This window comes from Octopus bimaculoides, chromosome 5, assembly GCF_046866305.1.
Source record: "Octopus bimaculoides isolate indiv1 chromosome 5, ASM4686630v1, whole genome shotgun sequence".
NCBI classification, from domain to species: Eukaryota; Metazoa; Mollusca; class Cephalopoda; order Octopoda; family Octopodidae; genus Octopus; species Octopus bimaculoides.
Window position 1 is genome coordinate 87,359,605 of NC_142932.1, and position 21,968 is coordinate 87,381,572.

General features: G+C 35.2%; 1 protein-coding gene across 2 annotated transcripts in view; it reads right to left on the minus strand.

Annotated features, from left to right (window-relative positions):
* Positions 1 to 1,027: 1,027 nt before the first annotated feature.
* LOC106876064 (uncharacterized) overlaps positions 1,028 to 21,968 on the minus strand; it is a 38,786-nt gene continuing 17,845 nt past the window's right edge. For both annotated transcript variants that reach the window (XM_089352531.1, XM_014924469.3), the window contains exons 2-5: positions 18,233 to 19,848; positions 4,533 to 4,793; positions 3,495 to 3,635; positions 1,028 to 1,777 (exon numbers count right to left, since the gene is read on the minus strand). In XM_089352531.1, the coding sequence (XP_089208657.1) occupies positions 1,547 to 1,777; positions 3,495 to 3,635; positions 4,533 to 4,793; positions 18,233 to 19,795 (2,196 nt within the window). In that variant the 5' untranslated portion in view covers positions 19,796 to 19,848 and the 3' untranslated portion in view covers positions 1,028 to 1,546. The remainder of the gene's footprint in view (positions 1,778 to 3,494; positions 3,636 to 4,532; positions 4,794 to 18,232; positions 19,849 to 21,968) is intronic.

Genomic DNA, 21,968 nt, shown 5'->3' on the forward strand with positions numbered 1-21,968 from the left:
CATCGCTAACAAAAGGTTTGGTCAGACTGAGCAGGTCCAGGTGTTCAAATATTTCAGCTCACGGGTTGTGGAGAAGAAAGTGGCGTCAACAGCAGAGATCAACTCCTGAATTGGGTCTGCAACTTTTGCTTTCGCATCCCTTCATTGGTGTATCTGGAAGAAGCCCAACATCTCCCTAAGGAACAAAATCCATCTTTTCCACACACTGGTTCTGTCTGTCCTCCACTACAGTATTGAAATCTGGATCATCCTCAAACAGGACCTGAACAAGCTTACATTGTTCCAAATGTAGTGTCTTGATCAGATCTTTGGTGTCTCTCTATGCGAATGAATCTCAACTAACATCAAAGAATGATGCTGGCACAGCAGCAACCAACCATTGAAGACCAAGTCCCACAGCACAGGCTACAATGGTTTGGCCACATCTGCAGGATGAGCACTAGACCAACTTCCATGGCAGCAGCGACCCCAGCACTGGAGAATCCAGTGCAGTGCACCAAAGAAGACATGGGTGAAACAAAATGAGAAAACCTGAAGCTGCAGAGTCTCAACCTCAAGCATGCTAAAAAATATTGGCATAAAAAAATGGTAACAGAACACCACAGGATATTTTACCAGATAACACAATGCACCACAATCACAATGACTACTCAATATGCAAAAGCATTACAAAATAAAACAAATACAAGAGATTTTTATTTCTTAGAGATTTATTACAAGTCAAATCCAATATTTGTAAAGTCATGTGTGCATATATATATGTATATATTTATATATATATATATATGTGTGTGTGTGTGTGTGTAAATATATAGATAGACAAATAGAGATAGATAAATATACACACACATATATGTATGTGTGTGTATATATATATATATATATATATATATATATATATATATATATATATATATATATATATATATATATATATACATATATATATTTGGATTGATAAGGTATTCAACAGAATTAAAAGTATTCAACATATATGTATGTGTGTGTATATATATATATATGTGTGTGTATTTGGATTGATAAAGTATTCAATAGAAGTCTTTTCCGTATGACTGGATATTCTTTTTTTTTTCACAACTGAAACTAATAGACATGTAATCTGAATAATATTAGATTTAATTGAATATAGACACCAGAATAGAAAAATACTGTACATTTGAAATGGTGGTTACGGTAGTATTAGAAACTGAAAAGTTACTCTATTCAAACAGATCAGTATTGATATATATTGTTCACCTGATTTGTTTTATTCTTGTTTACTATATATATGTGTGTGTGTATATATATATATATATATATATATATATATATCATTTAATGTTCGCTGTCCATGCTGGAATATATATGTATATATATATACATACACACACACACATACACACACAAATAGAGATATATGTGTATTAATAGATCAGTGTTGATATATATATTATTCAGTTTGTATATATGTGTGTATATAATGCTGTGGTCCCAACAGATCAGTGTTGATATATATTGTTCAGTTACCTGAATTTTGATGCCTTTTTCAACTTTTAGCATTTAACCTTTGTCGTATGGCTTCTGCAGCCTTCTTATCTTGTTCATGTTGCTCACGTAACTTTTCAATTTCATCTGTCTTAAACAATATAGAAGAAGGTTTCGAAACTGGGGCATCGTCTTTTAAAGGAGATGTTTCCTGAACTGGTCTCTGTTTCTCTTCTTTCAAAGGAACTGATTTTACAGTTGGTTTGGGAACTGTTTTTGAATATTCAATGGCCTGCCAGAAGAAACACCATATATATATATATGTATTTATGTATTAAAAAAACGATCAACTTTTGATAATATAGTTGTATTTTTACATACTTATAGACTGCATATTACTGTCAAGGGTATAAATTAGACCGAAAATGAAGATTGTATAATTTGTAAAACATTTTTGACTAGTGTTGTGATGAAAATGCTCATCCAAAAAAATTTTTCAAAGAGCTCATAGTCCACATAATGTAATTGGAAATGTCTTCATCAAATTAGATTTTTATTTTTATTTCTATATACACGCATACATAGACACACATATACACACACACAAAAAAACACACACACCCATACACACACACGAACGCACAATTACCTCCCACACACACCACACACACATATACTTCCATACACACATGCACATACACACATGCACACACACACTCACATAAATCCACGTGAACACACATACTTGCGCGTACACACATTATTTAACCAGAGAAACCTTTATAACCATATCCATGTATAATGCTTACACCTTCCCTTTCCTTAGAACTGATTGCCCCCTTATACTTTTAACCACTAGATAAGAAACAAATAAAATCAGAGACAGTTAGAATTCTACCTAGAACTAATTACTAGCCTGCTAGCCTTGGCTATGTCAAGATGGATTTTTATGTATTCTTCTTCCCACTTGGATTTTAAATGTTGCCACAATTATTTATAATATGTCTATTCTACTATAATTTTCTACATTTTTTGGGCAGCTGAAGATTGCTCTACATATTGCATTTAATGTAATGCTTGCATTACTTAAATAAATGGAGTAGCATGAAACGTGCGTACTGCAGTCATCTTTAAAATCTGTGTTGCTTATTTGGATTTTTTATATATATATATATATATATATATATATATACACACATACATATATATATATATATATATATATATATATACACACAAACATATATATATATATATATATATATATATATATAGATATATATGTGTGTGTGTGTGTGTGTGTGAAGGTGCATGGCTCAGTGGTTAGAGCGTCAACCTTACGATCTTGAGGTTGTGAGCTCGAATCCCAGACCGGGCTGCGTGATGTGTTCTTGAGCAAGACACTTTATTTCACGTAGCTCCAGTAGAAATGAGTTGTGACATCACATGTACCAAGCTGTATCGGCCTTTGCCTTTCCCTTGGATAACACTGGTGGCATGGAGAGGGGAGGCCGGTATGCATGGGCGACTGGTGGTCTTCCATAAACATCATTGTCCGGACTTGTGCCTGGGAGGGTAACTTTCTAGGTGCAATTCCATGGTCAGTCATGACCAAAGGGAGTCTCAGCATATATATATATAATATATATAAGTTTTGGTTTAAAATTATTTTTAGTAGAAAAATTCACGTCTTAGGAAGCAATAAAAAAAAATAATAAATGGCCGATTCCGGGCATTTTCCACCATGAGGAATCCATTGGTGCGACTCTAAGCTTGCTATCTTGTAAGGTGTGGATTTCTATAGATGCAACACGCACACACACACACACACACACACACACTTACAAACTCAGCTATATATATATATATATATATATCATTGCCTCTGTTCACACTCTGTTGTAAATCACTAACTACATTAACTGCATATAGTAAATAATTTGCAAAATTATATATATATATACACATATATATTTATATATATATACACACACATATGTAATATTTACCATTTTTCTCCTGTTTTCCTGCTCTTTTGTAAACGATGGTGGTGGACAAGGGGGAGGAGCTAATGGTTTGGAACTGATTGATGTTTTATTTTCTTCATGAACTCTGCGAGCATATTCTGCTTGTCTTTGACGTTTCTCAAGCTGAAATCAACATTTTAAACTTGATGACAAAGATAATTCACAATTCTTAGACATTATAATAGTTCACTTCATCTATATTCAGAGAGTAAGATATTAGATGAATCAAATCTAGTTCTTTCAATTAATCTTGCTGATGTCACTGAGAATAGCATGACTACTACAAAATTCAATTTCTTGTCACCTATAAATCATTGGTAATGCCATTGCTAACCTACTTCTAAATGTTGTGAGAAGACAAGGAATTTTAATTGATAAAATTACATTAATAGCTAAGAAGAATCATTTACTTAATGATTAATTCTGGTAAAATAGTAAAAAAACAACTCTGGATATGTTTCAGTATTATTAGAATTCTTCAGAGAAGTATAGTTTTTAATGGCCTTGAATACATTGTGTGTATTAGATCATGTGTGAGTGTGCACAAATATTTGAGTAATAAATGTTGGATGGTTAAATAAATAAGATACTGGTCCTCTTACTCTCAAGAACCTTGGTTCAAATCCGCTACAAGCATTTCATTATAGTTCAGAGATTGTTATTTTTATTTATATTGTCATTGCTGATAATAGGTACCAGATCATCTAGGAATGATAACTTCAATAACAGACTACTGTCCAATTCAGAAAGAGATTCATCCTAGATCCACTTCACCCTATGAAGCAGAATATAAACTCTAACAACATGTATAAGTGGAATAGCAGTTTATTAAATTTACTTGTAGTTGTGTGTGTGTGTGTGTGTGTGTGTGGTATGTATGTGTGTGGTGTGTGTGTGTTTACATATATGCACATGTTTATGTGTGTGTGTGTGTGTGTGTGTGCGTGCGTGTGTGTGTATGTGTGTGTGTGTTTGGATGTGTTTAGATGTACATAAATATTTTAGAAATTCAGATCTCACCTTTTCTTTCAAGTTCTCACTATCAAGATCAGGTCCAAGTCTTCCTAACTTCACCTCTTTCTGCATTTTTCTGTAATCTTCAACTGTGTACACTTTATACTTAAAGTTTGCATTGCGCAACTTCTGGTATCGGCCCATATAACTGGTATCTTCATCAGTTTTCAGTAATCTCTCATCAGATCCATGCAAACTATTTTTCAGGAAATTTCCTTCACCTGTGTCAATATCTTTTTCCTTCAGTAATTCAGAACTCAGCAAAAACTATGAATTACACAAATAAAACAATTAATGTATACTTCAAACAGAATGACTGAGACATGTTTATATTACAACAGCAAAGCAGGAATTTTTTCTTTTAAATTATTTTATCCAAAGAAAGAGGTGTCCGAAGCTGTCATAGGTTTCTCTGAGACTGGTTACATCAATGTCAATGATCTACAGGAACTGGCTGCAAGCTAACAGCAGCAGGAAAAAAAAAAAAAAAAACAAGCAGGGAGAAAATTTGAGAAGGAGGCATAGCTGTGCAATTAAGAAGTTTGTTTTGCAATCATGTGGTTCTGGGTTCAGTCCCACTGCATGACACCCTGGGCAAGTGCCTTCTACTAAAGCCCTAGAATGACCAATTCCTTGTGAGTGAATTTAGTAGACAGAAACTGTGGAAACTCATCATATATGTATGTGTGTGTGTCTGAGTTTGTCCCTGCTACTGTTTGATAGCTCAGTATTGGTTTGTTTACGTTCCTGTAACTTAGCGGTTCAGCAAAAGGGGCTGATAGAATACCAGACTTAAAATGGTAATTTCTGTGCTGGGGTCTATATATATATATATATATATATATATATATACATCAGGCATGGCTGTGTGGTAAAAAAATTTGTTTCGTAGCCACATGGTTCCAGGTTCACTCCCACAGCATAGTACCTTAGGTAAGTGTCTTCTACAAGAGCCATGAGCCAACCAAAGCCTTATGAGTGGATTTCATAAATGGAAACTGAAAGAAGCTTGTCGTATATATATCATTATCATCATCATTTAATGTCTGTTGTCACTGCATGTGTGCTTTTACATGGCACCACACGGGCATTTTTATGTGGCACCACACAGGTGCTTTTACGTGGTACCTCATGGGCACTTTTAAATGACATTAAACAGGCACTTAAACGTAACACTGCCACAAGTGTCTTTTTTGAGGTGGGGGGTCTTCATTTTTTTCCTTCCTTTTTTGTTTTTTGGCTTCTTTTTTTAGTTTCCTTTTTTTCCTCCTGCTTCTTCCATTTTGTCAGGTTTTTCTGTAGTCGAAGGGGGGAGGCCTTCATCTTCATCCTTTGTTTTTGATGTGCCGCACTTTACTCTTATGTGGCCTTTTTTGCCACACTTGTAGTAGCGCGGCTTCCTCCCCTCAACCTGTATTTTTAATATAGTTTTTAATATAATTTCATCCCTGATTACCATTCAATCGGGGATTTCTTCAAGGACCACCGGTGTGACCTGAATCAAAATTTCTATGTTCTGACCCAAAATTTCTATGTTCTGACCCAGCCAATTTTGGAGTGGGCAGAATGTGTAATTTGCAAAATGCTGATTTTATCTTCTCTGCTGTATCAGAGCACCACAATTATCTAATGTATGTCTACCACTGGTGGCACTTCGATTTTGATCTGAGACGTTCTACATCCTAGATACGAGGGTAGCAATGCCACTTCTGTAGTTTTCAGTGTTGTGACTGAATGTTGTTTTGCCATTTCTGCATCCTTAGAGTAAACCTCTATGCAGGCAAATCCTTTGCCTCAGGGTACGTAGGTAATATCATTCCAAAGTGGTCCGAGGCACTTTTCAATTTTTTCTTTCTCCAATATGGCAATCTTTTTTCTGTTACATCAAACATTTGTAGACGATAGTCCTATTATCTCTTTGATTAGTAACTTCACTTCGTGGGGAGATGCGAACATCTCTTCCATCCACTGTGAGCATGCCATAACATGCCTGATAGTCTGTTCTGGGCACGTTTACATTCATGTATGCCACATAGGTGATTTCCACATAGTTTTTTTTCTCACCATTGTTATTGACCTCCATGGACACAATGATTCTCCAACAATAAAACAGTTCACAAAAAAACAGTATTTTTCCCTCCAGTTCAAAATTTCAAATCCTTCTCCCATAGGGGAGGCAAACAATTTTTCAAAAAAGTCCATAAATAACAATTTTTCCAGATAATACGGCACACAAAAGATCAACTGTAAACTCACCAGCCTGCTACCAAAATGCTCATTGTGCATACAACACTCTTCTGATATCTCCAGCACGCATGCGTATTTATACATTTCAGAACCGTTCATTTATCTTTTCACAGGGGTGTTCAGATTCCACCACAACACTCATTTCTTTATTAGCCACTGAGGGCCCAAACAACCAGTTAATTGTTTGACCACCACATTAAACAAAATGGTCAGTTATTTAGTTGGTTAGATATTTAACCAACTGACTAATAAAAAAGAAGGGACATTGAACCTGTGTGTCTGTATTTATTATTGGCATAACGACCCTCCCAAGGCACAATATTTCCATATATGTTGAATAGAATAGAATAAAGGTAAAAGTAAGCAAACAATTGGTATCAAGTCAGATTATATATATATATATATATGTGTGTGTATATATAATATATATATATATATATATATATATATATATGTGTGTGTGTGTGTGTGTATAATATATATATATATATATATATATATATATATATACATACAATCAGATATTACAATAGTAAATTAAGATATTATGATATATTGAATACATTATAATATAGGTGGCTATAGCAATTCAAACCAAAAAAGCAAAATTCATAAGTAAGGGTATAAAACAGTACTTGCAATTGCTAGAAATAAGACCAAAAATATATAACTCGAATAGTCACACAAAATCACCAATCTCTGAATATCTCATGAGGTTGGTGATTTTGTGTGGTTATTTGAGTTATATTTTTTAGCTCTTATTTCTAGCAATTGCAGGTACTATTTTGCATCCTTACTTACACATACACACACACATTATTATTATTATTATTATTATTATTCAGTAGTTTTATTTTTTTAACGTGCTTTCACTTCACTACCGAGCGCAGCTCTGTGCGCCTTGGGTATGTGCTGTGGTTTGCTGTGGTGCTCTTATGTTTACTGTATTGAAAGTGTTTTGCGTAGAATGTGTGCAGTACCCAGTAGTGCAATTTTCTGTATGTTATATATATTTGTAAGTCCTGGTGTTTTATTATTATTATTATTATTATTATTATTAATATTATTATTATCATTATCATTATCATTATTATTATTATTATTATTAATGATATTATTATTATCATTATTATCATTATCATTATCATCATCATCATCATCATCATCATCATCATCATCATCATCATTATTATTATTATTATTATTATTATTATTATTATTATTATTATATATGCAAGATGCAGTGAATAAATTGTCATCTAAATTATGCAAAAATGAAAATGACATTGACATCTCATTTTAACAGATATATTTATTTACATAAAATTACATTAAAATATCTTGAAATACTAAAGAGTAAATTTATTCAATAAAATTGCTATTGGCTTCAACCATGGCCTCCAGATGACTTTGGGATCTCATGCAGCTCTTCTGGACAGTCTCCTTGTTTAAGTTGGTGAATGCTATCATAATCCTTGCCTTCAGTTCATCTTTGGTGTTACAAGGAGTTTTGTTGGTCTCTCACTCAACTGCACCCCACACATAATAATCAAGGGGGCTGCAGTCTGGGGAGTTAGGTGGCCAGATGTTAGGGGTGATGTCGTCGCAGAAATTGTCTGACAGCCATTACTGGGTTCTCCTGTTTGTGTGGCATGGTGCAGAGTCCTGTTGCCAGACATAGGGTCTTCCAGCAGCCACCCTTTTGACCCAGGGCAGCACTCCCTCTTTCAGGCACTTGATGTAAGCCTCCGTGTCGAGTCTGAGGCCGTGTGAAAAGACGAATGGAGGCATAACATCACCATCACTAGTGATCACTCCAAACACTATGATGTTGGCTGGATGTTTGATTTTCATCACCCTCAGCACATGTTTTGGGGACATGGCTAGCCAATGTTTGTTGTGTGTGTTCACCATCTGATCCTGGCAAAAGTTTTACTCATCTGAGAAAAACTAAAGAATGTTTGGATGGAGGGGATATTTGAGTTTGTTTAAAAGCTTCGTAGCATGGTCTTTCCTCTTGTCCTTGATGACTTGGGATAAAAATTGGCCCTTTTTCATCTTGTATGAGGAATTCCGAATGTCTTCATGCACTACCTGCTTAATAAGAAATAAAGACACTCCCAAGTCTCTGGCAATGGACCTGATTGACTTGGAGGGATTGTTGTCAACCATGGCCTGGATCTCACCAAGAAATTCAGGAGTTCTTTTCTGATCATTCTGATTAGAGTCAGTTTTCTGAGCTGCCGTACCTTTGTAATCATCATTAGACTATCCAACTCTTTCTAGATCCTCTGCACTCTCCTCAGATTGATACTCAAACACTCTGAAATGTTCGTATTGGAGCTTCTGTTGTGAATGCCAAGCAGCACAGCATGTCATTTCCAAATTTCTGGCAGAGTGAATTGTGTCATGGTATTGTTTTTTTCACAGATGGTGCCCAACTGACCCTACTATACTGTGTAGTCAAAAAATCAAAAACAAACAATATGCATGCATGAAATTAAAAATATAAAATGGTAATAATTTACCCATCACACTGTGAATATATATATATATATATATATATAGATATAAAGATATAGATACAGACATACATACATACATATATACATGCATACATACATACATACATACATACATACATACACATACATACAGACATTAACATATTGACAAAACTAGAGAGTTACAAGAGTTTAGATCATAAGAGATCAATAAACAATCAGTTGAGGAATGTTCATAACAGATGTAATATATGTTGGTATTCTCCCAGAACAGTTATGAGTAAGTCTAAGTTATTTATATTTGACAGTAGATTAAGGTAGATAGAATCGAAAGATGGATGAGAAGAAGGAAGATGTCACTTTATAGCTGTTTCACAAATCTATTCTATCATTGGAGGAAAAGTGAACTAGGGCTTTGGTAGAAAATAAAGATATATTAACGGTAGATGTACAGAAGTGTGCCTAAAAGGAGAGAAGCAGAGAATATAAGTTCTTAATAAGTGGAAGACAGGTGGAACCTAATATATAAGCTGAGAGATAGATGTATAAAGGTCTAGAATCAAAGGAAGATATGTACAAAGTAATAACAATGCTAGTATGTGTAGAGAAAAGAGATACTTAGTAGGATGGTGTGGATTCGACAATGTGTAGAATTGCAGTAGCAGAGGGGTGAATAATTGGACTTATTAGTTAGCTAGACTAGCCAGAGGGGGCAGTATGAAGTGGAACATTTAAATTTCAGAGTAGGGAGATGAGTTACCAAAATAAAGTATATTTAAGAATGACTGGCTGTGTAGTGGGTTGGTCAGTGTGATGTGTGCAGGTAGGAAAGGGTTAAGCTAAATAGCTGAGGAAAGAGAGGTTAAGGAAAAGATAAACAGTTATAAATCATCTTATTATGATGGAATTTATGGGATTTGTTCAGCTGATAGGAAACTATTTATAGACTATAGCATATTCAATGAGGGCAGTGAGTACACTTTATATGTACACAATTGTTGATAGCTACCTGAATAATTAATGTATCGTAAGAATGAAGATTTAATACTTAAAATTACAAATTAAATAAAAAAAAAAAATGAGTATGGATTAATTTGAGTATAAAAGTAGCATAGGATAATAAACAGTAAGATTTTAAAATTGGTATATTAACTGACAATATCAATAAGTGTGCACTCAAATCATCATCATCATCGTTTAACATTCGCTTTCCATGCTGGCATGGGTTGGACGGTTTGACTGAGGGCTGGCAAGCCAGAAGGCTGCACCAGGCTCCAATCTGATCTGGCAAAGTTTCTACAGCTGTATGTCCTTCCTAACACTAACCACTCTGAGAGTGTAGTGGGTGCTTCTTACATGCCACCAGCATGCTTGAATGGTGCTTGTTACAACCACACTCGAACGGTGCTTTTTATGTGCCACCGGTACGGGACCAGTCAGCCGGCACTAGCATCAACCACACTCGAATGGTGCTTTTTACGTGCCACTGGTATGGGTGCCAATCAAGCGGTAATGTCATCAGCCATGACAATGACTTCACTTGACTCAACAGGTCTTCGCAAGCGCAGTTTATTGCCCAATGGTTGAAGGGTACTCTTAAATGGGCCGATAATGCTGTACTGGCATAGGCTACAGTTATGATCTTACTTGGCTTGCCGTGTCTTCTCAAGCACAGCATATCTCCAAGGGTATCGATCGCTTGTCATCGCCTCCATGAGGCCCAACATTTGAAGGTTGTGTGCTTCACCACCTCATCCCATGTCTACCTGGGTCTACCTCTTCCACAGGTTCCTTCTACTGCTAGGGTGTGATGATTTTCACACAGCTGTCCTCATCCATATGCAACACATGACCATACCAGCACAGTCATCTCTCCTGCACACCACATCTGATGCTTCTTCTCTCAGGGCACTTACACTATGTTGTGTATGCACACTAACATTACACATCCAGCAGAGCATACTAGCTTCATTCCTTACACATGTCCTCAGCAGTCATGGCCCATGTTTCACTGCCATGTAGCAAGGCTGTTCGCACACATGCGTCATACAGTCTACCTTTCACTATGAGCGAGAGGCCCTTTGTTACTAGCAGAGGTAGGAGCTCTCTGAACTTTGCCCAGGCTATTCTTATACTAGCAACTACACTCTCAGAGCATCCACCCTCCCTACTGACTTGGTCACCTAGGTAACGAAAGCTATCAACTACTTCTAGTTTTTCTCCCTGGCATATGACAGAAGCGGTTTTCTGCACATTTTCAGTGTTTATTGCCCCTGAGCAATTCGCCACACACAAAAACTATCTTCCCAGTTAGCTGGAATTTCAAGTAGAATGTAGAGTGATATAATGAATTGTGGAAGCTGGTATTTGTTATATGAAGTTCACATAAAGATAATTTTAGAACTGGGGAAGAAATTAATGATTTCAGAGATGGAGGTAGGCAAAATAACTATCGTAGTATAAAGTGAGGAACGGGAGAGTGCACAATGGATTAAATTTAATATAGATGAAATAAACACGTATGTCAAACTGAGTACCAATTGTATCTACCTATTTTCTTATGTCATCAGATTAACACCACACAACCACGCCAGTCTGGGAATTGACGCCACAATCTTGAGATTGTGAGTGCAACACCTTAACCATTAAGCCACCTGCTTTCACCTGTGTGTGTGTGTGTGTGTGTGTGTGTGTGTGTGCGTGTGTGAGAGAGAGAGAGAGAGAGAGAAAGAGATGGTATGTGTGTATATGTGTGACTATAAGTGCATGTATGTTTGTCTCCTTGTCTTCACATTGCTTGAGTGGTCATTCATTTCCAATATCTAATGTGTGTGTATGTGTGTGTGTGTATGTGTGTGTATGTGTTTGTGTGTGTGTGTGTGTTTGTGTGTGTGTGTGTATTATATAAGGCATAAAAATTCTGTAACATTATTTGCAGGATTCAAACAGTATTTGTTGTAAACCGTATAGTTGTGCTATCATCTGACAAACCCCATAACTTTCGTACATGAAGAAATGAAAATCTCAGCATTCCTTTATCCCCATTTTTAGAATATAAACTTGCCCCCCTCTATACCTTAAACTTTTCATTTGGTACAAAGCCACACCCCGTCAAAACTACTCCCCACCTCACAGTTGAGGGCTTCTTGTCTTGCACAGTACTTGGCAATCTTGTTGGTGCTGGTACCATGTAAAAAGTACTGGTACCATGTAAAAAGTACTGGTACCATGTAAAAAGTACTGGTACCATGTAAAAAGTACTGGTGCCACTTAAAAAGCACTGGTTCTGGTGCCATGTAAAAAACACGAGGGCTGGTGCCACATAAAAAGCACAGGTGTTGGTGCTATGTAAAAAGCATCCAGTACACTCTGTAAAGTGGTTGGCATTAGGAAGAGTGTTGCTGCTTCGTGTAGAAATCCTGGCAGGCAGGGTCATAATCACCACTGTGACAAGGAGTGGCTGTGTAGTAAGTAGCTTGCTTACCAACCACATGGTTCCGGGTTCAGTCCCACTGCGTGGCACCTTGGGCAAGTGTCTTCTACTATAGCCTCAGGCCGACCAATGCCTTGTGAATGGATTTGGTAGATGGAAACTGAAAGAAGCCTATCATATATATGTATATATATATATATATATATATATATATATATATATATATATATAGATATATATATATATATATATATATATATATATACGTATGTGTGTGAGTATATGTTTGTGTGTCCGTGTTTTTCCCCCCACCATTGCTTGACAACCGATGCTGGTGTGTTTACATCCCCATAACTTAGCGGTTCGGCAAAAGAGAACGATAGAATAAGTACTAGGCTTCCAAAGAATAAGTACTGGGGTCGAATTGTTTGAATAAAGTCGATGCTCCAGCATGGCCACAGTCAAAAGACTGAAACAAGTAAAAAGAGTAAAAGAATGGTTTAAACTTTGGAGCCATTTATTTTCTACTCATACGTTACGGATGTGTACGTGTACTACGTGTACATATAAGTGTACGGCAAGTGTATGGTAGCCGACAAAAAATAAGAAAAAATATAAAAATAAGATAAACTTACATACAAGATCATTTGAACAGGGTTTTCTGCTATTTGTTTTGTGATAAGATGATATTCTGATAATAATAAAATAATTTGACAAGTCTAAACATGACGCCATCCCCTTTGATATTCACATGCTATGAAACACAATGTAATCTGATATGTTTCATGAATAAATTAACCGCCATTTTTCAGGAACATTCTGATACATTTTTACTGATATTTGGCTTACTGATATAGAACTTTCTTGTAACAAAAGTTTTACTACAAAATAAGTACATTTAACATGTTTATCATGACTAATATGCACGGGCAAAAGTACTAAATGATGAAAAATGTTGAATATACTGAAATTTAATGCTTGAACATTATAAATTGCACATAGGCAATTAACAAAAAATTTTTACATTGAATAGACAGAAACATTTTCACCCATGGATATACAATTATCCACAGATTATCAAAACTAAATATCTCAGGTTAACATAAGAAAACAACTAAATATACTTAAATTAACTTACAAAACTCTGTTGCTTCACTACCACAGAAGCATCAAAATTGGCCACACAAATACAAAGCCACACTCACAGCAACATGTAACAGCCAAAAAACATTCAGGGATGATATGGACACAAAAAGACATGACCAGGTGGTCAGAAGACAAAGCAACATCCATCCCAGATGAAGTGACCCACTCCCTACGAACTGCAAAACCAAGACCAAACATAACAACCAACTTATTGGTGGAGATAACAAAGGGCATCCAACTGGAGAAACTATACCAAACAGAATATGGAACCTGATGCAGCTCCTGATCTTATCAGCTTCAGTCAAACCATCCAACCCATGCCAGCATGGAAAATGGACGTTAAATGATGATAATGATGATGGCGATGATGATATACTAGCATGACCATGTTGTCAAAAAATGGCAACAATTTCATTAATAGTAGAAAATGGTGCATCAAAACAATGGGAGAAACCATTAATAAACGTCAGCAATCGAGTAAATATATGTACATACACAGAAATGAAGCATTTAAACAATTTGTTATGGTTATAACATCCCTGCATCAGGTTCCATATATACATATATATACATACATACATATATATACATATATATATACATACATACAACTATATATATACATATACATACAAATATATATATATATACATATATATATATATATATACATACATGCATGTATACATACATACATATATATATTTCGCCATGATAGATCGCTGACCACTACACACATGTTTTGTCTCTCCTTGTTTCTTTCTGTGTTCCTTTCTGTGGAAGAGCATAGGTTTGAAACATTAAAGACTTTTTCAATTCCCGAGCGTTATACTATTACATCTATTTGTTTTCTACACCACCTGTCTTCGTCAGTTTATATATATATATATATATATATATATATATATATATATACACATATGCATACATATATACATACATACATACATACATAAATATATTCATATACATATATATTTACATACATACATATATATACATACATATATATATATATACATATATATACATACATATATATTTATATATACATATACATATATATACATACATATATATATATATATATATATATATATATATATATATATATATATATATATATATATATATATATATATATGTATATATATATATATACATACATATATATATATATATATATATATACATATATATATATATATATATATATATATATATATCTTAGAAAGAGAGAGAGAGAGAGAGGGGGGGAGAGCAGGAGATGGATAGATAGATAGATAGATAGATAGATAGATAGATAAAGATATAGATAAATAGATGTATGTTAAAAGGTGCAAAGAATGAGGAAGGCCAATCTATACTAAATATGTTTCCAAGCCAGTCTGAACATGCTTTATGTAACTCAAAGGTCTAACACATACATACAGCTTAGCCTTTCTTGAGATTGGACTACCTGTGGGTGTAAGCCATTGTTGCAAGGAGACAAGAGAAGAATCTATTAACTTCAGACACATCAGAATGGTTGTTAGAAACAGCTTTGTCAATTGACCAATGAAATTCGTTTTCACCAACATGTGAGTGGAAAAAGTGTATTTAACCCTTTAGTATTCAGATTATTCTGTTAAATGTAATGCTTATTTATTCATAATCATTGAAATATCTTGTAGCTTCAAGATTCTGTTGACATGACAATATATTTTTAGAATGACATTGTTGGATAGGTGTGAGGGGCCAGATTTGGCCAGTCTCAACTTAAAGCAGATTGAATATTTTGGGTGGATAAAGCCAGTTTAAATGCTAAAGGGCTAAGTTTATTAAAGGGGAAAGAATATAGGTATTGGGGATGTGAGGGCACAGAGAGGACAAACTAGGTAAGATCTGTTGGAACAAGGCAATAAAACTGGAATTACAGCACCAGGTTTGTAGAAGTATATGTAAAAAATAAACAAAAAAATACACAATTAGATGTGACTTTAGATAAATACTTTGCAAGATCAAATTTACAGAACCCATGAGTACTAGCACATATAAAAAAATGGTGCATATAAAAAGATCCAAAAATATAAACACATACATATATAGAAAAACCATGCAAAGAATATAAACAAGTGCATGAATACATATAAATAGAATAGAATATATCAATACGCTTAGTATAAAGAAAGATATAAGGATGCATAGAATATGAAATATATCAATACGCATACATGGATAATTACTTCAGACAGAGGCTTCTGTGGGATGTTGTAATTGTAAGTTCATTGGGACTTAATCCAAGGGATGTGAAAGAAAACTATAGTAAATTATCAGTGTGAGATATGAAAATGAAGGGAAAAAAAAAGTTAGGAAAACTGAGAGGCTAGAGAGAAAAAGAGTAAGGAAGTTTACGTAAAGTAGTGATGATGGAGCACAAGTATTAAGAGTGAATTTGCATAATCAATGTTTACATTTCATAATCAGGTCATCATACTGGTTAATACTATTCTTACATTCCATAAAAGCGAAGATTTCAGCAATGCAAAGGAAACATCTGTTATTATACCCACTAAATGGTTTTGCATGTTGTACAATTGACCATTTAATATCATAATATACTGAGTTTGTTGTACAATTGACCATTTAATATCATAATATACTGAGTCTCAGGACACAGAGGTGCAATTAACTTTAACTACTGACTGAAAGCTATAGCAATGGTTATGCAATCTTGCCTTAAGGTTCGTGCTGTAAGCACTTACATAAACATATCAGGATACATTTGTAGTTATTAAACACCTGTATATAATGTGCATAACAAAACATTGTTCAAGGGGCAGCAGGACAGGTATTTACAGTGGCTGAAGTGAGTAGACTCTTCACTTTTCTCCTTGCAACAATGGCTTACACCCGTAGCTAATCCAACCTGAAGAAAAGCTACACTTTATTTATATATATATATGTTACACCTTTGAGTTACATATGATATGTTCAGAGTGATTTGGAAACATATGTAGTACAGATTTGCTTTCTCCATTCCCAACACCCTTTAACTTATGATTGCGTAATTAGCAACCTTCATTACTAGACTGTGAGGTGTATAGTAGTTGTCATTTTTTCGAAATCTGCATCTAATTCAGTATGGGATGAAGTGTATAACATATATTGATTAATAAATTTGGTTGATAAGTATCATTCACTTTATGTCAGCTACACAAGCCATGCACATGCTTGATGCTTACGAGGTACCTATACCATGATCTTTTTGGAGCAAACTACTCTACTTCCACTACTACTACTACTACTACTACTACTACTACCGAAACACTCACTTTTCCATGCATGCATTGATATTACATATTTAAACTTAACCCTGCTTACATACAAACATATTTTGTGACTTATTTGGAGAAAGGTCTCCACATTTGGTTAGGGGAGATGGACGGGACACAGAACAACTCAAGGTGTATATTCAGACAGGAGATATGGGTTGAATGACTACAATAGAGTGGACTCTGCTAAAGGCAACCAAGTGCCAGATGGCAGATTTAAACCATGCTAGACTACTGACCATTAGGTCATCATGTGGTACCTCTGAGCTAAGCACCTAACTCTACCTTTTCTGAATTACTTTGATGACCATAAAGGCAGGCTTTGAGCCCAATTCATAGTTGAGTGGATAGTGGCAGGCGGGTTAGTCAGACAATCTGTAGTCAGTGCAGGAAGGTCATCTATACGAAATATGGTCAGTGGTGGGAGGAGCAGCCATACCAATTGTAGTCAGTGGAAAACAGCCACATCTGCAGTAACTGATTGGAAAAACATCCCTACCATTTGTGGTCAGTAATGGTAAAGATAGTCATAATATAAAGAGACAATGATGGAAGAGACAGCCATACTATCTCACAATCAAATGTGAAATTGATATAGAATAGTAGTGTGTGCAGATGTATACAAACACACCAGCATACAGACCTGCACACACACACACATTTACATACATATTCACATAGACATGGTCACACACATGTATAACTGTGTACTGCACATGTACATGTAGATACAAATATGAAGAGGTGCTCACACATACACATGTGAACTGCCCACAAATAAACATGTACCCCTCATAAACACACACACAAATGAAGAGACATATCCACACACACAGACACATGTCCACACCTGCCCCAAAGCCATGTGGACACATTCATACACACATGTGCACATACTCACACACACACAGACACACACGCACACACACACACACAAAACACACACACATACACACACATATGTAGACATGTCTACACATCAAGATAGAAAGGGATTCTGTTTCAATAGCAAGCTATACAAGAATTACCATGTCAAGAAACAAATGGAAAAATAATTCTTACCTTTTCATAATTGGAGACTTCATCCATATTTTGATAATCTGCCATTTTTGGGAAGACTTTATAGTTGCTATCTGGGGGTGGAAATCCAAAAGTTTGGATACCATCAGCATGATGGTAATGAGTTGAAGCTGATGGAGAAAGCAGCTTCAAGTTGATGTCAACACTTATGCGTTGACCATCGTCTGTGAGAAAGTCCTTAGAAATTGGATCCAAATCAATGACTTTAGTCTGGTACAATGGAGCATTACTCCCATAAATATCCCTTGGTGATTGTGCAGCTGGGGGAGGAATTGGCTTCAATGGTTGTAAATGGTAAGGTTTAGTCAGATAGTTGACTTTGCTGTCACTAGGAAACTTTTGAAGCTTCCCAACTGGTGGTAACTTGCGCTCTAATTCATGGACAAGTTGTGTGGAGCGCTTTCTCCACAGATCCTCAGCAGAAGCTGGTTTTTTCTGAAGGAAAGGCCTTGTTATTTCTTGATGACTTAGTGCAGGTTCGCTTCTTCCTGAACTGCTGTTTCGATGAAAACTTTCAGTTTTAGAGCTATCTTTTTTTTGAGAATGTAAGTCTTTGTAAGATCGGTTCTTAATAGGTTGATCATAATTGAATTTGTTGAATTCCACATAGTTCATTGAGGGCTTTGAGGAACCCTTTGGTTTTCTAACCAAAGGTAAATAGTCTATGTTCTCTTTACCTGAATATGTTTTATGTTTTGTGCTTTTATTATTTGAATTTAGTTGCCAGTAGTTATTATTTGTTTCCAAAGTGTGTCTGGGTGACTGTTGATGATGCATTCCTACACTGTTTTCATCATACCCATCAGCTATCTTTTTAAACTCATTGAATAGTTGTTCATCAGACCATTTCTGAACACTAATCTCATGGTCCCCTTTTATGGGTCCCAAAACTTTATTTTCTTTGTGAGGACTCTTTAAGTAGAATTGATCCAAACGATCATCAAATTTACTTTGAGAAGTCTTGATTTCATCATTACCTTCATCTTTATATTGGCCATTTGCTTCAAGAGAATCATAAAGATCTTCACAACTACCATTTTTATTTTCAGACCTATCATCATATTCATTGTCGTTGGCATCTTTCATTGGGAGGTTTCGGAAGGAAAATCTGGCGTCAACATTTTCATTGTGATAAATTCGTTGTTGTAGTTCTCTCTGATAAGCTTGTTCCTGAACCAGTTCTACCATGTCTTCTCTATGAATATTGTACACATTAGGAAACTTTTCTAAACCATGTTGGACTGTTGCCATGTTTTTATTGGAACTCTTTCTTGAATATAAAGATTTTGAATCTTCAGATCTACCAGAATGGGCTTCTAACAAGTTCCCTTCTATTTTTCTTTCATAATCACCAGAGCTTAAATCAGGTTTTGCTTGAGAGTGAGTTATAGAGTCATCCAAAATTCTATAAGTTTCTTGATCATCATTTAACTGACTGCAAACACTTTGGATATCATCATCATCGTCGTCATCATCATCATCATTATTACCTAAAAATTTGTTAGAGTCTGATAAATTTAATCTGAAGCTTTCTGGTTTGGCCATAACTATGCATCTTCTTAGCTGAAAGGTTCCATGGGTCAAGTACCCCGCTGTCTCTGAAGAAGTCAAAAAGGAAAGGAAAACTTTTCAGACAAAGAGAAAAGAATAAAAACAAGTACATTTTTGTCATGATTTTGAACAACATGACTGAAGCTCTACATCTAGGGAACATTGTAAAATTAATTAAAAATCAAGATATTTTATTTGTAGTTCATTGAATGTAGATAAACAATCTACCATTACAGACATTGCATCATCTAATGAGAACACTTTATTCAAATTTCTACCTAAAACATATCTTAGAAATAGTTACCTGGTAACTTTTGAGTAAAATATCAGCTAAAATAAAACTCATAAAAGTTCATATCTTTACATTTTTTGATAGAATAAAAATTTAGTAGTTTTTATCATTTTATCCTCATTCCTAGCATCAGTTATTTTCTGGTGGGTTGATGTGGAATACTCTGTTCAAGTTAAAAATTGCTTATCAGCATACAGATTTTGTACAACCTCTTCACATATAGAATTCATTACTATAAATACCATTCTCTGTATTGCTAGAATTACAGTTTTCTTTTCATGGTGAAGATTTTTTTGCAAATTCCAATAACTGGATTCTTTATCTTTTAATCTTTTCAGGAATTGTATTGTGGCCATGCTGGAGCATTACCTTGGAATGTTTTGTGAAACAAATTGACCCCAGTACTTATCATTTTTTTAGGTCTGATACTTATTCTGTTGGTTTCTTTTCACCTAACCACAGAGTTGAAGGGACATAAACAAATCAACACGGGTTGTCAAGCAGTGAGGAGGGGGAAACATAAATACACACACACATAAACACACACAACTGCTAAGTTACAGGGCTGTAAACAAACCAACATTAGTAATCAAACACTTGGATCATTGGGCAGACACAACACACACACACACGCACACACGATGGTTTTCTTTCAGTAGGTAAGATCTTAAAGAAAAATTCCTACCCTCTTTAAAATAAGGACCAAATGTTTTATTGAACAGCATAGGTTTGTGATAAGCTAAAGAGAATGTACCATGTTAAATCTCACTTCCTCTTACCATTCAGTAACAACTTTAGCTGTGTGGATTGGTGCATTATCATCCTGAAAGATTGCATTTCCCTCCGGAACCATGGGATGAATTTTATCAGATGAAATGCTTAAATAGTCTTGACTATTAATTCTGCCATGAAGGGAAACCATTGGTCTGGTGGATTTCCAAGATATAGCCCCCTAGATCATCATAGATCCTCCTCCATGTTTAACAGTTCGAAGAAGGAAGTCTGGGTCAAATGCTTCTTTTGGCTGTCTCCACACGTATAATTGGTCAGTGGTCGGAAATAAGGTAAAGGATGATTTATCCGAGAAAATAACATTTTTCCACTGCTCTAGAGACCAATTCTGTAGGTTTTTACTCCACTCTAAATGCTTTGCAATGTTTGTTTTTGAAAGTTATGGTTTTCTGATTGCAGCCCTCCTGTGAAATCCGGCTTTGTGCAGCTCCCGACAAACAGTTTTTGTGGAAACTGGGTTCTCGAGGTGGTCATTAAGCTCTGCAGTAATTTTGGGAGCTGTACTTTTGTGATCCTTTCTAACAATTTGCATAAGAGTCTGACAGTCACTATCTGAAAGTTTTAGTTTCCTTCTGGAGTTTTGTTTTGACAGGGAGGTTCTTCCCTCTTTCTCAAAGGCTGTCATTACTTTCAAGACAGTACTTCTTGATACACCAAACATTTTGGCTGTTTTCGTTACGCTAGTACCTGCCATACAAGCACCAACAATTTGACCTCTTTGAAAGTCCGATAGATCTGACATTTTAATGAATTTTAATTACCTTGTTCTGATAATATCTGAAAAGAAACAGCAATTTTAGCAAAACATATTAAGCAACACTAAGAATAAATAAAAAAAACATAAAACCAAACAAACTATTGACGGTTTTATAGACATTTCAAAATTATGATGCTATGATACTAGGTGTTTCCATTATTTTGTCCAACTCCTGTAGGTGATTGTTGTGATTGATGCTTATCCTGCAGATCTATAAGTCAGGGGAACTATATGCAGAACGGGACTTGAAGAGAGATAATATTCAGGAGATGAAGGATTGGTATTAGTAGTAAGTGTGGATTATGGAAAGGTAGACACAGAATGGA